Below are 18204 nucleotides of genomic sequence, written 5' to 3' on the forward strand. Positions count from 1 at the left end.
TTGGAACCAGGTAAGTAACCGTGATGAAAGGAGTAGATAGTTAAAAACAGCTGACCAACCCAGACACAATGTGAAAAGGTTGCAGTTTAAAACAGCAGAGAAATCCTGACATAAGTATAACCAACTACTGTAAACAGAAACTTATTTCTCAACACAAACTTTTAGAAAGCCTGGTGTAATTCTGGCTCCTGATGCCAGTAGAAACATGTAGGACAGAAGAATTAATTTATGATACTGGGATATGAACAGGTGATTCACTTCATCTGCTAAAGTAACAGTTTGAAATAAAGGTCTATTTAAAACATGATGCATGAGAAGGTCTGTCATGAGGAATTTATGGAACAAACCTTTAGAGCAGAGATAGATCGTTTTTATTATACAACATTAGTGTAATACAGCAAAACAAAAACACAATTGTTCAGGAACAAGTTTTCAAAACATAATTTTGGAAAAAAATTCCCCAGCTTTCTAACTTGTAGTTATTTTAGACTTAAATGTCAGCTTTCTAGTTGTTGTCACTCTGTAAAGCATTGATGCTGTCCAACAGCCTGAGAATTCCTCGTCCTCGTCCCACAGGGCATTTGAAAGTTTGCAGTCCTCTAGGTTCCAGAGTAGTCCTATCTAAACATTTGAGAAACAGAGAATAAAAGTATTTTGATTTGAAAGACAAGCGGTCCTGTTTATTTAAAGCAGTAGTGGCTAATAGGTGAAGCATAATGGGATATTGTTCTACCATAGTGAGACTGCATCTCTCCTTAAAGTCAGCCTAAAAATCCAATATTTCCTACCAAACTGAATCATCACGAGAAATAAAATCCAACATAAGGTAGGAAAAAAATTTTTCCCCCACATGTAAAGATCCAGACACCCTCTCTTCAATGGCCAGCATAGTGTTTGTATGATTTTCTTCTTTTTTTTTAAAAAAAACCTTTACATATTTTTCTACCAAGCTTACATACAAGGACCACCATGGAGTAAATATTTATATTATTGATAAGCTAGAAAAGTATGCCTATCCCAAGGGTCCTTCGATCAGGTAGAGATGGGGAGGACCCGGAGGAAGGCAGATCGCTTCCTTCAGCGAGCAGGGAATGTGGAGCGTTGACGCGCATTACCATGGCAATGCTACACACATCATTCTGCGCCTGGGAGGACAGGAGACAGCCTACAGTCAGACAAGCTGCAGGCTACACAGAACTCACCACTGGTCCACCGGGGCTGGCTGTGCCCCCTCCCTCCCCCCTCCCCCACACACTTCATTGAGGGGTGCAGTCTCTGTGTGTGTGAGAATGTATTTAGCAGTGTCTCTGTGTGAATGTATTGTATGTATTACATTTGATGGAGGTACTAATAACTATAAGCTTAATTGTATCTATAAAACAAATGTAGATGAGAATAATACTCAACTTAGGATAGGCAGTAATGGCTGTGTTACTACTCTACTGGACAAAAAAAGCTCCCACTTAAAGCCAAAGTCTTCAGAAAATAAGAGTGTTATTAGATAAAATCTTACAGATTGCCAGGAGTACTTATGGTGTATAGAATACCTCATTAAGAAATATCAAAGTAAAATAGTCTGTGTATAACAAAATTGTTTCAATATACTAGTCCTAGTATTATTTGAATTTCAGTCTTTATGGAATATTGACACAAAACAGTTAACTAGGATGCAGTTGATACAATGTTAAAAGATATTCAAATATTTTCAAATATGTAAAGTGTCTGCCTGTATCAGATCACCCCAGTTACCAGCACAGCTGGGGTTACTCTGCTTTAAACAGGCCATTTGTTCTAGTACTGACAGTGGAACAACTTTAGCTTAATGAAGCAGTTTTGGTGTATAGAACATGCCCCTGCAGCCTCACTGCTCAATCCTCTGCCATTTAAGAGTTAAATCCCTTTGTTTATGAACCCTAGTCACACCTCCCTCCATGTGACTTGCACAGCCTTCCATAAACACTTCCTGTAAAGAGAGCCCTATTTAGGCTTTTATTGCAAGTTCTGTTTAATTAAGATTTTCTTATCCCCTGCTATGTTAAAAGCTTGCTAGACCCTGCAATAGCCTCCTGTTTGTGATTAAAGTTCAATTTAGAGATTGAGATGCAATTATTTAAGGTAAATTACATCTGTTTGAAAGTGAAACCAGTTTATTTTTTTCCATGCAGGCTCTCTCAATCATAGACAGGGGAGGTGTGGCTAGGGCTGCATAAACAGAAACAAAGTGATTTAACTCCTAAATGACAGTGAATTGAGCAGTGAAATTGCAGGGGAATGATCTATACACTAAAACTGCTTTATATAGCTAAAGTAATTTAGGTGACTATAGAGTTCCTTTAAAGATCATATGTTGGTCTTAAGTACCACAACCGTTCCGTCGTTCTAAAAAACAGTAAGGTAGAAAACCACAGTACTCACCGTTTCAAATATATTAAGTAAAATGAATTTAAAACACTCAAAATTTGTGGCTAAAAACAGAGTGTATTGTAAGAATGCTGTACCGAGAGGCTGTTAGTGGCTGTCACAGTCCTTCACTCCGGACAGGGAAAAATATATGTCAGTATGTGAAAAAGTGCTGCGTGCGTTCAACTGCTCTCTCCTCTTGCGTTCCACTATAACTCAGTAATTTTAGCGTAATACTTGTAATACTCTTTATTGGACGAACCCCCCCCTTTCTCAAATCTAAAGCATTGCTGAGCAAGACGACACATAGAATTCAAAGTGGAGTTGTGATACAGGGGTTCAAGCGACACGAGTTTCATAGAAAAATTACACCATTCTCGGATGGTTGTAAATATCTCGTGTGAAGATCACAGAGTGAGGGTGAAGAGAGAGGGGACAAAAAAAAAAACCACCACCAAGCAAACAGTGCAGAAGATGGTGCTTATACTAAGAATGCATGAATTCCCACCCCAGAGTTACAGGATATGCATGAAGGCCTATATCCAGCATACAGACACACACATAGTGTATATGTACAAGTATACAATATATATATATATATATATATATATATACACACACACACACAACCAAATGCCCAAATATATGTACATTCACACCAAAACATGTACCTACACACGTATGCATGTATATACACACTTTATACATACATACACACACACACACAATAGGGCAGGGCAGCTATAACCAACACCTCCAATCTCATCTCATTGATTGGACTCCAGTTGGCTGACATCTCACTCCAATTAGCTCTTGGAGATGTCATTAGTCTAAGGGTTCACATACTTTTTCCACCTGCACTGTGAATGTTTACATTGTGTGTTCAATAAAAACATAGCAAAATTTCATTTTTTGTGTTTTATTAGTTTAAGCAGACTGATTGTCTATTGTTGTGACTTAGATGATAATCAGATCACATTTTAAGACCAATTTGTGCAGAAATCCATATCATTCCAAAGGGTTCACATACTTTTTCTTGCAACTGTATATATGTCTACTCATACACAAATACACATAAACTCATACAAATGTAAGTGCACAGTCACATATATAAGCATTTATGCATAAGAGTGTGGGAAAGCATAGGTCTACACGTAGTACTTTGTATATTGAAAGAATGAACATATTGGATTGCATTTTAAAATGAAATCAATAAAAAGGTAAGAAGGTATTACAAGAAACACATTGTATTTTTTTGTGGTAATTCTTTATTTTTGTGGTGCGCGTAATGAACACATGCAAGTATAGACATGACATTGAGCGATAATGCTATGGTGTGAGAACACCAGACATGTTTAGAAAGTTGCACCATTTTTTTTTTTTCTTAACAAGCATTAGGTCCGGAGTCCTGCCTTGAACCAGATATTGCGCAAACATAACAATAGTAAACGTTTAATTTGTTTATCGGGCAGGATACCTGGTGCGATGTGATATGCTCTAGTATGTGAAACCTGTCTTAAAGGACCACTATAGGCACCCAGACCACTTCAGCTTAATGAAGTGGTCTGGGTGCCAGGTCCAGCTAGGTTTAACCCTTTCTTCTATAAACATAGCAGTTTCAGAGAAACTGCTATGTTTATACTAGGGTTAATTCAGCCTCTAGTGGCTGTCTCATTGACAGCCGCTAGACGCGCTTCTCACTGTGATTTTCACAGTGAGAAGATGCCAGCGTCCATAGAATGCTTTCCTATGGACTGGCTGAATGCACGGGCGGCCCCTGCCGCGCATGCGCATTCAGCCAATGGCGGCGATATGGAGGAGGAGAGCCCGGCGCTGTAAAAATAGGTAAATTTAACCCCTTCCTCCCCCTAGAGCCTGGCGGGAGGGGTCCCTGAGGGTGGGGGCACACTCAGGGCACTATAGTGGTCTTTTAAGTGCCGTTTGGGCTGAGGCTCCCTTGTGGGAGTTGCATGTCCTTATAGTGGATGCTGCAAGGGCATCACGGTCCAGCTATGGACAACACCCTGCGATCTGTGCTTGTGGGTATGTGATGCCTGTCTGGAGGCTAGATGGGGGTGGTCGAGAACTGGGTTTAACAGATCTGAGTTGGAACAGATAGAGTTGCTACTGTCAGTCGGTTGCGGTCTTGCTTGATGTGAGCTGCAGTTCGTGAGTGTCAGTGAGTGCCTCCTGTTGTGGATAGCCTTGGTGTTCGGTTTTAGAGTCTAGATAGTAGTGGTGTTGCGGCGTGAAGTGGGCCGGTTTTGGCCGTTAGTCCCCCTAACCAAGGGGGGCTGGGGGGAGGAGTTGTAGTAGGTGTCTTGCCCTATTCCTACCCTCCTATCTCATGGGTCATCGCTTATCCTTGTGAGGCTTCTTATGGAGGGCAGACGTATACCAGCTCCCACACAAGGAGGGTGCACCGGGTATGGTAACCCTGTCTCAGCCATAGGAACCACAAAAAGCATAAAGAGTTATCAAAACAAGGGTAAAACTTTGTGGGATGCGTGCAGTCCATAGCTGCCCGTCGCGTTTTGGACCCAGTCATGGATACACTAGCATATGCAGACCCGAGGAAAAGAAGCTAATTATTTCCTTAATGAAGCCACTAAAATCTTTAATACTTATTTAAAAAGTACCTATTTAGTACTCACCATGTAGATTACCTGAGGGTCCAGATCTTTCAGTGGAGTTTATGTGATCCCTATTAGCCTGCTTCTATAAAAGCAAAAAAAGAGTATTAAAAAAAAATTAAATAACGTGTTCGATTACAACTCCCCTCATGCATATCTACTAAAAGGCTGAACTAGATTCATAGGAAATGACAATTTCTAACGTTTTAAAATAAATATAAATCCATTATAATAGAAAAGCGAACCAAACTATAAACCACGAGTTCGATCAAAATAAGAAAAGTCACATTAAAAACTACAAGACTTGCTTGTCAGATAGACATACTCTTTTAATCCAGTATTAAACAAACTTTAATTATAGTACCAAGTAATAACCACAAGATGTCAGTAGATGTCTAAATATGAATTGAATTTAATTTTTCGTAATTTCCTTCTCCATACAGGTATAAGGCAGTACAGCTGGGAGACTCTTTGTACACCACTTAATGCAGTTCTAAGGCAATATAACCAGGGAACTTCTTTTACCACTACACCATACCGATATAATGGAGCATAACAATGAGATATACAGCCCCAATTATGCACTTCAAAGGGAGAATAGACTTAAGTATAGATAGACTTGGGTGCCACCGAAATTCAATTTCCCTAAATACATTTGAGAAAAGAAAAAAAAAGCACAAACACATTTCGTTTACTTGTTTTAGGGTGAAATGTGGCCGTTTTCTTTTTGGAATATCATGGATGAAAGAAATTTGTAATCTGTGCCACTGCTGCATTTGCATCCGTTTAGCAGATAACTCGCTAAAAAAGTATTCTTTTGGGATTGCCATATTTTAGGTTATCAAATTAGGGAGCCGTTAAGTAGATAGATCCTTTATTTGGTATCCTTATGGCAATGCCAAACAAGAATTAGGGAGCTATCTACTAAGAAGATGAAAAACTCCACTTACAAAAAGCCCTCTTTTCTTAGTTTTGGTCTTCCAAACTACTTTAATACCAAGTAAAAATACTTAAAGAATCACTATAGTGTCAGGAAAACAAACCCGTTTTCCTGACACTATAGTGCCCTAAGGGTCCTCCCACCCTCAGGGTCCCCCTCCCATAGCGCTGGGTAGGTTAACACCTCTTCAGCAGCTTGCCTTAATCCAGTGCCGGGCTTCCTCGGCACTGGTGACCTCTCCTCCCCTGCCGACGTCAGCTCCCAAATTTCTCAATGCTTTCCTATGGACGCTCTGCACACTGGATGCAAATTTCGCAGATGCGCCTCTAGCGGCTGTCAGGAAGCCAATAGAGGTTGGATTAACCCCTAATGTAAACATAGCCGTTTCTCTGAAACGGCTAAGTTTACATCTGAAGGGTTAAAACTAGAGGGACCTGGCACCCAGACCACTTCCTTGAGCTAAAGTGGTCAGGGTGACTATAGTGTCCCTTATGTTGAGATTATTTTTTTATTAATTTTTCATTTAATTTTTAATATTACAACCATGAGAAAATATTGCCGCTGATGGCACAGTATGTATAACTTAAAACAATCCGTGTTTAGCAGTATACAGAGAGAACGGCATTCATTTAAAGGTGAAGTTACATTATTTATTAATATTGTACAATACAACTCTTACAGTACAGTTTTAAAAATACCCAAGAAAAGAAAGACTTTTGAAGTCAGAACGATCACATTGTTTAACAGCAAGAATAGAGGACTAAATTTTGATTTGGGCTTCCTGTCCCACTACCAACACTTTACATCAGGTTTCCCCAAACTCTGGCCCTCCAGATGTTGCTGAACTACAACTCCCATGATTCTATGAATTAAATAGATAGGCTGAGAATTATGGAAGTTGTAGTTCAGCAACATCTGGAGCATTATCCAGATCCAGCATTCTCTTACATTTTAAAATGCATTCCAATATGTATATCAATATACAAGTATATGTGTTCATGTATTTATGTGTATGCGTATACATGTATGTATAAAGTGTATGTATATATTTGGGCATTTGGTTGTATTTATATGTATATTGTATGTACTTGTGTATAGTGTGCATGTTCTTGTGTATATGTACAGGAGTGTGTAAGTGTGTCTGTGTATACAGGATAAAGGTCTTCATGCATATCCTGTAACTCTTGGATGAGAATTCATGCATTCTTTATATTAATACTCCCCCCCCCCTTCTAGCACCATATTCTGCACTCTTAGCTTGTTTTTTTTAACTCTCTCCCCCCTCACTCTGATCTTCGCATAAGATATTTACGACCCTCTCTGCAAGAATGGTGTCTATGTTCTATCAAACCTGTCTTATCTGCTTTAACCCCTGTATCACAACTCAACTTTGAATTCTATGTGTTTTCTTGCTCAGAAATGCTTCAGACTTGAGAAAGGGAGGTTCTCCTGAAAGCTAGTCATTAAAAAAATTATGTTAGTCCAATAAAAAAAGCATTTTTTTTTACGTCTATATACACACACACACATATCTCCTCAAGAGATTTGTGTACACCAGATTGAAAGACTTTCAAATCCAACTCTCTGCGCTGGTCCTTCAAGCGAAAAGGCTGTGACCAAAGTATCCAACGATTTAATTGCTGCTAAATTTCGTGGCCACTACTCTATCCTAATTCTCCTTGATCTTTCTGCTGCCTTTCACACTGTTGATCATCAACAGCTTATTCGCATTCTCTGTAATTTTGGTCTACGGGATACTGCTCTCTCCTGGTGCTCCCCCTACCTCTCCCAGCGCTCTTTCAGGGTTTCTTTCTCTGACTCTGCCTCTTTCCCCCAACCACTCTGTCGGCATCCCCCAAGGTTCTGTCCTTGGTCCCCTACTGTTCTCTATCTATACTGCCTCCCTTGGTAAACTCATTAGCTCCTTTGGCTTCAGTTATCATTTCTATGCAGATGACACGCAGATCTACCTGTAATCTCCTAATCTCCCTCCGCCCATCTTGACTCGTGTCTCTGACTGCCTCTCTGCGATTTCCAATTGGATGGCTGCTCACTTCCTTAAATTTAACCTGTCCAAAACAGAACTTCTGGTCTTTCCTCCCTCAAGTGTTGCTACCCCCGTGTCCGTCTCCCTCTAAGTCAACAGCGCTACCATCACCTCTACCTCGCAGACTCGCTACCTGGGTGTTCTTTTTGACTCCAACCTCTCCTTCACCCCTAATGTCCAATCAATCGCCAAATCCGGTCATTTTCATCTCAAAAACATAGCGCACATCTTCCCCTATTTAAGGCCGGATGCGGCTACGGTGCTGGTCCAGGCTGTTCTCTCTCGCCTTGACTACTGCAATCCCCTTCTCAGTGGTCTTAAGTGTTCCAAGATTGCATCGCTGAAATCTATAAAGAATGCAGCGGCGAGGCTAATTTTCCTGTCTGCTCGCACCTCCCACTCTGCCAGTCCCTGCACTGGCTTCCAGTTAGATAGGGCGCAATTTAAAATTCTGGTGCTGGCTTAGAAGTCCCTACATAATGCTGCTCCAACCTACCTATCCTTACTAATACACAAGTATGTCCAGTCGAGGCCCATGCGCTCTGCCAAACACCTACGCCTATCCTCTGATGCTCGCCTTCAAGATTTCTTGAGGGCTGGACCTCTTCGCTGGAACTCCCTTCCCTTCTCCGTAAGACTTTCACCCAGTCTCCACTCATTAAAAAAAAAAAAATTGAAAACTCACTTCAAGAAAGCATATCAATTAAACGGTTAGCAGGTTTTTCTCCCCCCCATGTCTCCTCTGCTGCAACTGTCAAAAATTACCTACTAAGCCCTTAGTGAATACTTTTCTAACAACCTACTTCATACGATTTGTGTCACTATACCCCACTCCCACTAGAATGTAAGCTCATTGAGCAGGGCCCTCCACCTCTTTGTTCCTGTATGTCCAGTGGTCTGGTTACAATTACATGTCTGTTAGTCCACCCATTGTACAGCGCTACGGAATCTGATGGTGACACACACACTACATGTTACAATAGTGTATAACTACATAGGTGATGTGCTTTTAAAACTACTCTGAAGTTAAGTAAATGTAATTTATGTTTTATCTACTGATCACCAGTAGCACAATATAAAAGCATGTATGTTGGGTAATTTAGTTATAAAGACAGTTAAAGATTTTAATAATGTTTGATTCCAGAGTCCACATGAGGACATTTTTGGGGGGGGAGGAGCGGGGGGGGGGGGGGGGGGGAGAAGAGAGAGAGACATTGAATTATTTTTTATTTTAACAGTCAAAAAAGACAGTTAAAGGGACACTATAGGCACCAGGACAACTACAGCTTATTGGATTTGTTCTGGCAATTAAAATCATTCACTGTAGGCTTTTTGCAGTAAACCCATTTCAGAGAAAAGGCAGTGTTTACATTACAGCCCAGTGATAGCTCTACTGGACACTTCTAAGATGGATGCTAGATGTGCTTCCTGGGGCAGTGCTGCACAGTGTAACTGACATTCAGTGTCTCCACCCTATGCACGGAGACACTGAACTTTCCTCATAGAGATGCATTGATTGGCTCAGATCAACACTTCTGATGTCAGCCAAGCAGGCAGATCAGGGACAGAGTAAGCAGCAGTCTGCAGTAAAGGTAAGAGTTTACTGTATTTACGTAGGCAAGGGGACTAGATTGTAAGGTGTTCCTGACCCTATAGTGTTCCTTTAAATGTATACGGCATACAATTTAATCTGTACCAACAGAACTGATTACAAGTTCATACAAAATACAAATGTCTCCATCTTTCAATCATTTCTCATTATATACTGCTACTATACACCAACAGGTGGCTCTCCTGCTTGCATTCACTGCAACTACAGCACCTGTGTGGTGATGCATTCTAGTCGATGCTTAATACGAATTGAGTTACACCACTTCCCTCACAAGATAATGCAATGGCAATTAAAGCATGTTAGAGTGTCTGCCAAGCAGGTCCATTAAGGAATTGGATGACGGGATTAGTTAGTTTAAACACCTGCTAAACAAGCACCAAATGTCCATGTGCTGGCAGTAGCAGAATTTTTTTTTTAAAAAAGAGGCTAAGTAGTGCTAAAGATGAAAGATTACTTCAATCTAGAATAAGGGATATATCAAATGAATCGTTATATCCTAGAAGGGATAAAAAAAAAAAAAAAAAAAAAAAAAACAACTTACTTGAAAGCGTACAGTATCTAGAATCACCACCTTAGGATTCCCAGGACCATTGTCAAAGCTCGGTAAATGAGCAGGTGTAATGGCAATGCCATAAACAGACAACAAAGCTTTGCTCATACAGTAGCTGGAGAAAAAAATTAATAAATTATACATTACAAAGCTTATTTTTTTTTCATTTTAAGAATGTGTGCTCATTTAAAGATGGATTGAAAGGGACAAGCTCAAATTCACTACAATTTTTGACGATCTATAAAATAGCTGGATAAAACACACAAAAACACAAGCTGTAGCAGCAGTATCCTAAGGTAACAGTGTAACATACTTTGTAGGCATACAGTTTAAACGTGGAGTGCCAACTTTAAAATGGTCACTATAGGCACTGTAACCACTTCAAATGACTAAAGTGGTTATGATGCCCGCAGTCCATAGGTGTTAGGTCCCGCATAAATGTTGAACAGTTTACTCACCAGCTCTCGAAGATTTTAGGTCCCATGCAGGCTGCCGACCAAACCCCAATGCTATGGCTTTCAGATAGTGAGTTAGGCTTTGCCTCAATTAAAATTCTTACTAAGAATTGCTGGCAGTGACAGGTTTGCCCTCTCAGCCGATCACTGCCCGCTAACCCAAGTATGGTTTAAAGTAGAGAATAACGCAACCTTTGCCACATAGCCATTCGGGGCATGGCAGATGACTGTGCAGCTCTGCTAAAATGGTCAATACATAGTTTAAAGGGACAATAGGCATTATAACCATTTCAACCAATTGAAGTTATTATAGTGCCTGGGGTCTGCAGGTGCAAAGTCAATGTTAAAGGAACACTGTAGGTATTGTTAACTTCATCTCAGTGAAGTTGTTATAGAATCTGAAGTCCACTGGTGCAGTCATGCCATTCAGTGTGAAACCATTTCTTTTTTTGTTTATATTTAGCATTAAAACTTTAAAAACTGTTCAAGATTAAACGAGAGTCCCCAGCAGCATAGCCCTCAGCACCATTTGGACAAAGGAGGAAGCATTAGGCCAAGCAGGAATGGGAAGCATTGCTGTGATTGACTGCAAATCACAGCAACCATTGCTGGTATGAATCGGAATGGCTTGAAGAAAGTGTGTAATCTATACCTTAGCCAAAGTTGAAGTGGGGACTAGAGACCATTTTGTTTTGTGTTCAATAGCTCGAAAATGATTTAACACTGCCAGTGAGAATTCAAAGTGAAGTTCACATTAAAAGTAAAAAAAAGACAAACTGGAAAAATTATCAGAGTCTGCTAATGTCCAGGTTGGCTACTCTGGCCTTCAATCTGAATACGCACGTTTGAAAATAATCCTGCAAATATAGAGACCGTGCTATAGGACTCCAGGGCACTATAACCAATTCAATGAAATTAAAATAAATACAATCACAACATCCTAACTCGGATCTTTTAAAAAGGCAACTTACTCTCATTTATACCTAGAAATGAAGTTTGATGCAGGAAGCTACTAACGATCACTCATTTAATTTCAGCAAGTGAAAGTGCAATCTCCTTCTACATAGTAAATAAAGTTTCAATGGGTTCTTCCATCCCTACAGTTTGCATTAAAGTGATTGTAGGATGTATAACCAATTCATCTCCTTGAATTGGTTCTAGTGCCTGGAGTCCCTCCATTTAGAGTTTAACCAATTTCAAGTAATTCAACACTGAAGGAGGTTTTAAAGTTTTCCATATCTCCATCCCCACTGGAAATTTGACTAAGGCAGAGTTACACACTTTCTTCTAGACATGCAGATTTTGTTTTTTACTCACGGTTACTGCCTTCACCCGAATATGCAAACTAGTGGTACTTACAGTACCTGAGAGTTTTAATTTCTAGGATCATAAAATCTAGTGGGAGAGCAGTGCAGGGTCTCATATTTCTTCATTCTATCCCATCTAGAGGCCTCACAACACAATCCACCCCAAGTAGTATCTTCCATTTATTTCACTAATCCACACTGGTTTCTGCTACATTTATTCTAAGCCTTTCCAGGTTTGTGGAAACTCCTCAATCATATAGTGCAAGTCTGTGTAAATGCTCTACGGCTACTTGTCTATTACCCTCTTGTCTCAAATCTTTTTCGTAACCTTAAAGGACAACTATAGTGCCAGGAAAACATACTCGTTTTCCTGGCACTATAGTGCCCTGAGGGTGCCCCCACCCTCAGGGACCCCCTCCCGCCGGGCTCTGGAGAGAGGAAGGGGTTAAACACTTACCTTTCTCCAGCGCCGGGCGGGGAGCTTTCCTCCTTCTCTCCTCGCGACGTCATCGGCTGTATGCGCATGCACGGAAGGAGCAGCGCGCATTCAACAGGTCGCAAAGGAAAGCATTTACAATGCTTTACTATGGACGCTGGCGTCTTCTCACTGTGATTTTCACAGTGAGAAGCACGCAAGCGCCTCTAGCGGCTGTCAATGAGACAGCCACTAGAGGCTCTGGAGGCTGGATTAACCCTCAGTATAAACATAGCAGTTTCTCTGAAACTGCTATGTTTATTTAAAAAAAAAAAAAAGGGGTTAACCCTAGCTGGACCAGGCACCCAGACTACTTCATTAAGCTGAAGTGGTCTGGGTGCCTAGAGTGGTCCTTTAAGATTGTAAGCTCACGAGCCATTTAGCTTAGAATGTTGTACATATGGGTGGTAAATGCCATTTCTCAACTCACGAGAGAGGTCCTCTGCTCCTTTTGTATTGGCTTGTCTATGATGCACTAAAATTGTGAGATTGTGCAGCAGTGATAATTCTATGAAACTTGTCGAGTAGTGAAAACTATATATACTCCAAATCAAATGATTTTCAGCAAGATGGAGTAATCAATGTTGTGCCTTATTATGCAATTATAAACATGCTTCCAAGACCAACTTACGCAATTTTCTTGCAGCTTGCAAGAGCACAGCACCACATATCACTTTCTTCATGCCATTTGCATCTGTTTAAAAAAAAAAAAAAAAGGGGGGGTAAACACAAATAGGAAGCCGGTCATATGCTGCTAATTTGTTATTCAGTGTATACACACACACACACACACAGGTTTATAAAATGACCTTGTGTTACTCGCATAATCCCAGTAAACTGCTTCAAGGGAACGAGAAACACTAGCTCTTGAAGGCTCTTCTCCAAGCTTATGTCCATAAAGTTTTACAATTAAATTTTCCACATCAAATATTTCAAAACGGTTATCGATTCCTGGGGTAAAAAAGAACAACAACAAAAAAACAAATGTAAGTACATGGTGGAAAAATCACAGATGCTATTTGTATCACAATGTTAAATACTATGCAGGCTGTTTTCCCTCATCTGTAACAGTGCCGGAGTGTGATTTAATTCCAAGATGGCTACCTCCAAACAAGTAAATATGAATTGGTGTTGTATTTCTATTGTAGCCTATTAGAAAAGGGTTTTGTTTTAAAAAAGTTTATTGTACAAAAATAATACAATAGAAGAGGACTTCTGTTTCAGCTTTTCACATTTAGCCCCTTAGGGCTTACTCATAATCAAACTAAGAGCGTTGGGGAGATTTTCTACATTTGTTCTGATTTGCATACAATTCAATTTGTTGGTTAATGTTAGGTCCCTCCTCGATGTCTGCACTACTTCCTATTCTAAAATATAAAGCTTCTTATCTGGGATAGTGCTAGTTTAATAAATATTTTACAAGTGTTACAACTTTCTCTTTTTCTGTTAATTTCACTTTTCAAATACTTCATCTGTGACTTAACCATATCTTTGTGACATTAGTCCCCATTACTGGGAGCATTATACGGACACTCTATATAGGTGCCCAGAATTTTCTTATGTTTTAGTCACCCTGTGCCCATTATAGCCGCAGGGTGTGTATAATATAATTTAATTCTTAAATGATTTGTCTCCTTTCTTACCCTGTTAATGCTTTCAACCAAATAGGTGGATTTGGCTGTGGAGCCTGTGCAGTGCCATCTGTTTGTTGTAAGGATCTACATTAACTTGTTAATTTGCATATTCAGGTAGATTTGCATATTATGGATTCTGCAAGCAGGGGAGACATTTCTTGTTTGTTACTGTCTTCCCAACCCCATTACATATGTGTTAATATGAGTTCCTGTAGGTTTCCCCATGTGATTTGGGTATTTGCATTATATTAACATTGTCTGAGTAAGTTCAAAGTAATGTGCATATGGGCTAGTCCAGAGTAAAATTAAAGCTGCTTGTTTTCATTCCATCATGAACTACATGTCTTGATTTGCTAATTCGGAGATCCCAGTAGCAGAGTTTTTGGACCTGTTACTGGTCTGAAAAATGTTTTAGATAAGCTGCAATGTATGCAGTACTAAGGACTGCCTCTAGTGGCAGTCTACCGGAGTTTCAATCCATGAAACGATGCTGTTTGGATAAATACATACAAAAATAAGACCCTAGGAAGTATTCGGTGCAGGGTGGTGAAACACAAAGTTATGTACAAAAGAGATTCAACCCGGGAATCAGGATGAAATAGTGGTAGAATATAGGAATAAAAAGCTACATATGGTGAAATACGTATGAATAGTGATATAGCTCCAGGTGGAGAAAATCTTACAAGAATGTAAATGGTATATGCGCTTATCTTCTCTCAGGGATATCTGTAGTTTCTGGAAAATCTTCCCAGCAAGATGAATCCTCAAAGGACTTAAAAAAAAAAACGTGAAAATAGTGTGATATATAAAACTATAACAATATAATTCAAGGTTGCACTTACATCAAGAAAGCAAACATCAGGCTTATCTCCACTAGCAACTGGATCAAATAGAGACTCTTCCATTCCTAAGAGATACAGTGGCCAGTAGAGAACACAAATTATAAATGAAATTATAATGAATTAAATGGTTATATAGTTTTATACAATATCACACTATTTGCACTTTTGTTTGTCCTTTGAGGATTCATCTTGCTGGGAAGATTTGCCATCACCTACAGATACCCCCGAGGGTACACAGTTTTTTATAAAGCACCAACAAGTTCCATAGCGCTGTAAAATGGGTGGACTAACAGACAAATGTTTGTAAACAAGACAAGTTGGACACACAGGAACAGAGGGATTGAGGGCTCTGCTCAACAAGCTTACATGCTAGAGGGAGTGGGGTAATGTGACACAAAAGGTAAGGGTAGGGTAGAAAAGTAGGTTGCTAGGATAGTGTTCATTGAGGGCTTAGTGTTTTGTTTTGATAACCGTTTCAGGAGAGGAATCAGGGTGCGGGGAGGGAAAGCTGTAGATGGTTTAATTGAAATGCTTTCCTAAAGAAATAAGTTTTCAAAGATTTTTTGAAGGAGTGGAGATTGGGTGAAAGTCTAACAGAGAGGGAAAGGGCGTTCCATAGGAACGGTGCAGCCCTAGAGAAGTTTTTAAGCCAAGCATCAGAGGAAGGAGTACAAACAGAGGTTAGACGTAGCTCTCAGACAGAGTGTAGGGACCTAGATGGGACATATTTGTGTAATAGTGAGGATAAGTAGGTTGGAACAGCATTGTGTATAGATTTGTAAGCAAGTATCAGGATCTTAAGTAGAGTCCTGTATCTTACAGGAAGCCAATGTAGGGACTGACAAAGGGGGTAGGCGTGGGCGGACAGGAAGAGGAGCCTCGCCGCTGCATTTATTATACACCGTAACAGGGCAAGTTGGGAACACACAAGACCACTGAGAAGCGGATTACAGTAGTCAAGGCGAGAGAGGACAGCAGCATGGACAAGCACATTTGCCGTATCAGGCGTTAAATAACGTTCGATGAACGCAATATTTTTAAATTGGAAGCAGCAGGATTTGGCAACTGATTGGACATGAGGGTTGAAGGAGAGGTGGTAGTTGAAGAAAACAACAAAGCAGCGAGCCTTAGAGGTAGAGTGGATGGCAGCGCCATTGACTTGGAGGGACACAGACAAGGGAGTAGCAACACTTGAGGGAGGAAAGACCAGAAGTTCTGTTTTTGACAGGTTCAGTTTAAGGAAAAAGAGCAGCCATCCAGTTGGAAATAGCAGAAAGGCAGTCAGAGACACGAGTCAAGAGGAGTGGTAAGAAATCGGGGGACGACAGATAAAATTCTCGGGTCATCCGCATAGAAATGATACTGGAAGCCGAAGGAGCTGATGAGTTTGCCACAGTAGGAGGTGTAGATTTAGAACAATAGGGGACCAAGGACAGACCCTCGGGGAACACCAACAGAGAGGAATTTTTGGTAGTAAGATTGCATCAAGAGAGAGAGCGGTATCTCGTAGCCAGAGATTACGGAGGATGAGAAGAAGCTGTTGATGACAACAGTGTCAAAAGTAGCAGAGAGGTTGAGGATAATTAGGATAGAGTAGTGGCCATGGGATTTTGCAGTGATAAGATCATTGGATGATTTGGTCACAGCTGTTTCAACAGAGTGAAGAGTGCGGAATCCAGATTAGAGCAGGTCAAGCAGAGAGTTGGATTTGAGGAAGTCTGTCAATCTCGCCAACAAAACTCTCTCAAGGATATTGGAGACAAACGGCAGTAGCAAGATAGGGCGGTAGTTGGACGGGGAATTAGGGTCAAGGATGGGATTTTTTCAGAATCAGGGTTACGGTTTCATGTTTGAAGGGTAGAGGAAATGTGCTAGAGGAGAGGGAGAGATTGAAAATTTTAGTGAGAGGTAGAGCAAGAGAAAAAGACAAAGTGCAGATAAGATACGAGGGAAAAGGATCAAGGTAACAGGTGGTGGGGAGGGAGGAACAGAGAAGAGCAGAAACATCTTCTGCTGTAATGGGTGCAAATGAGCATAGGACAGCTGAGGGAGTGTGGTTAGGGAAAAGATTGGTAATGGTTGGAGAGAGATGAGAGATCTCATCCCTGATTTTAGAAGTTATATAGCTGTAACTGGCTACACTGTGATGGCAAGACAACTCTGAAATACACTTACTTGATTTTGTAGCCAGCCACTGTAGACACCACTTAACTCTGTATGCATCATTTGCCTAATAAAACAAAACAAAAGTTACTGGCGGTGTTACGAACGCACCATACTTCAAGAGTGTGCGTGACGTAGTTGTTGCGGTGCAAGGGTTAAAGTTCACTTTTTGTCTGCACTGGACCAGAAAGAATAAAATTACCCTTACCACCACCACCCACACATAAGCATAATATAAATATTACTATTTTAACGCTGCCACCAACAACACAATTTTTAGATGGGGTGCCTTAGTCCCCAGGTAACTTAATAAAAACCCACCAAATGTAACTTAGCACAATATCCATGTCATTGCAAAATACTAATTAGTCTCTTCAGGTAACATGATTCTTTACCATACAGAGACAGAACTTAATAAAGGAATATTTATTATGAGCAAAAAAAATATAGTCACAGTGCATACAAAAATATAGCTGATAATCAAATTAGTTACACCAAGAACAGATAAAAGCAAAAGGGATAAAATAACAGAAGCCCTAAACATTTACTCAGGTTTTCAAAGCAAAACTTCTGCCCAGGGGGTCTCTGGTAAGAAATGTAGTGACTCACTTAGAATTCGATTCTGGCCCCCAAGCAAGTACAAATACACATCTCAGTATCATTGGATATATACACAGAGGCGCCTGGGCGGGCTTGTTTTATACTGAATGGAGATCCCGTGCAGTGGGTCTGGGTGTATATTTGTGTGTTTCTAGGTTTCTATAAGTGGCCAATCTAACTTTTTTTTAACAAAGGTTTATACACAGTTAAACACTATATTGTGACTTTCTTATTTCCCCTAGCAAAATCACCTCTACTTTGTTTTAAAACCACATGTATTTGCAAGATTGCAGGGGCAGAACTTCCCAAGCATGTCCTTCATTCAAATCACTTTATTCAGATGAATAAACTGTGTTGCTTGCAGTGTCCTTTTAGATTACTTGCTTCACAAATATTACTCTGTAAAATTATATCTAAAAAGTGTCAACCAATAATGACAGACTATTTTGCATCTTGTTGTCAAAAATTGTCTACATAGAGAAAGTAGGGAGCAAACTCTGGTCTGAAGTACAAATCAGTTTACAAGCCAATAAAAACTGAACGGTA

General features: G+C 40.2%; 1 protein-coding gene across 1 annotated transcript in view; it reads right to left on the bottom strand.

Moving 5' to 3' along the window:
- Window positions 1-464: 464 nt before the first annotated feature.
- MAEL (maelstrom spermatogenic transposon silencer) overlaps window positions 465-18204 on the bottom strand; it is a 78865-nt gene continuing 61125 nt past the window's right edge. The window contains exons 7-12 of the mRNA XM_063446606.1: window positions 17071-17125; window positions 13229-13370; window positions 13051-13113; window positions 10174-10297; window positions 5055-5118; window positions 465-621 (exon numbers count right to left, since the gene is read on the bottom strand). Of these exons, the coding sequence (XP_063302676.1) occupies window positions 506-621; window positions 5055-5118; window positions 10174-10297; window positions 13051-13113; window positions 13229-13370; window positions 17071-17125 (564 nt within the window). The 3' untranslated portion in view covers window positions 465-505. The remainder of the gene's footprint in view (window positions 622-5054; window positions 5119-10173; window positions 10298-13050; window positions 13114-13228; window positions 13371-17070; window positions 17126-18204) is intronic.

The sequence above is a fragment of the Pelobates fuscus genome, chromosome 1 (assembly GCF_036172605.1).
Source record: "Pelobates fuscus isolate aPelFus1 chromosome 1, aPelFus1.pri, whole genome shotgun sequence".
NCBI lineage: Eukaryota > Metazoa > Chordata > Amphibia > Anura > Pelobatidae > Pelobates > Pelobates fuscus.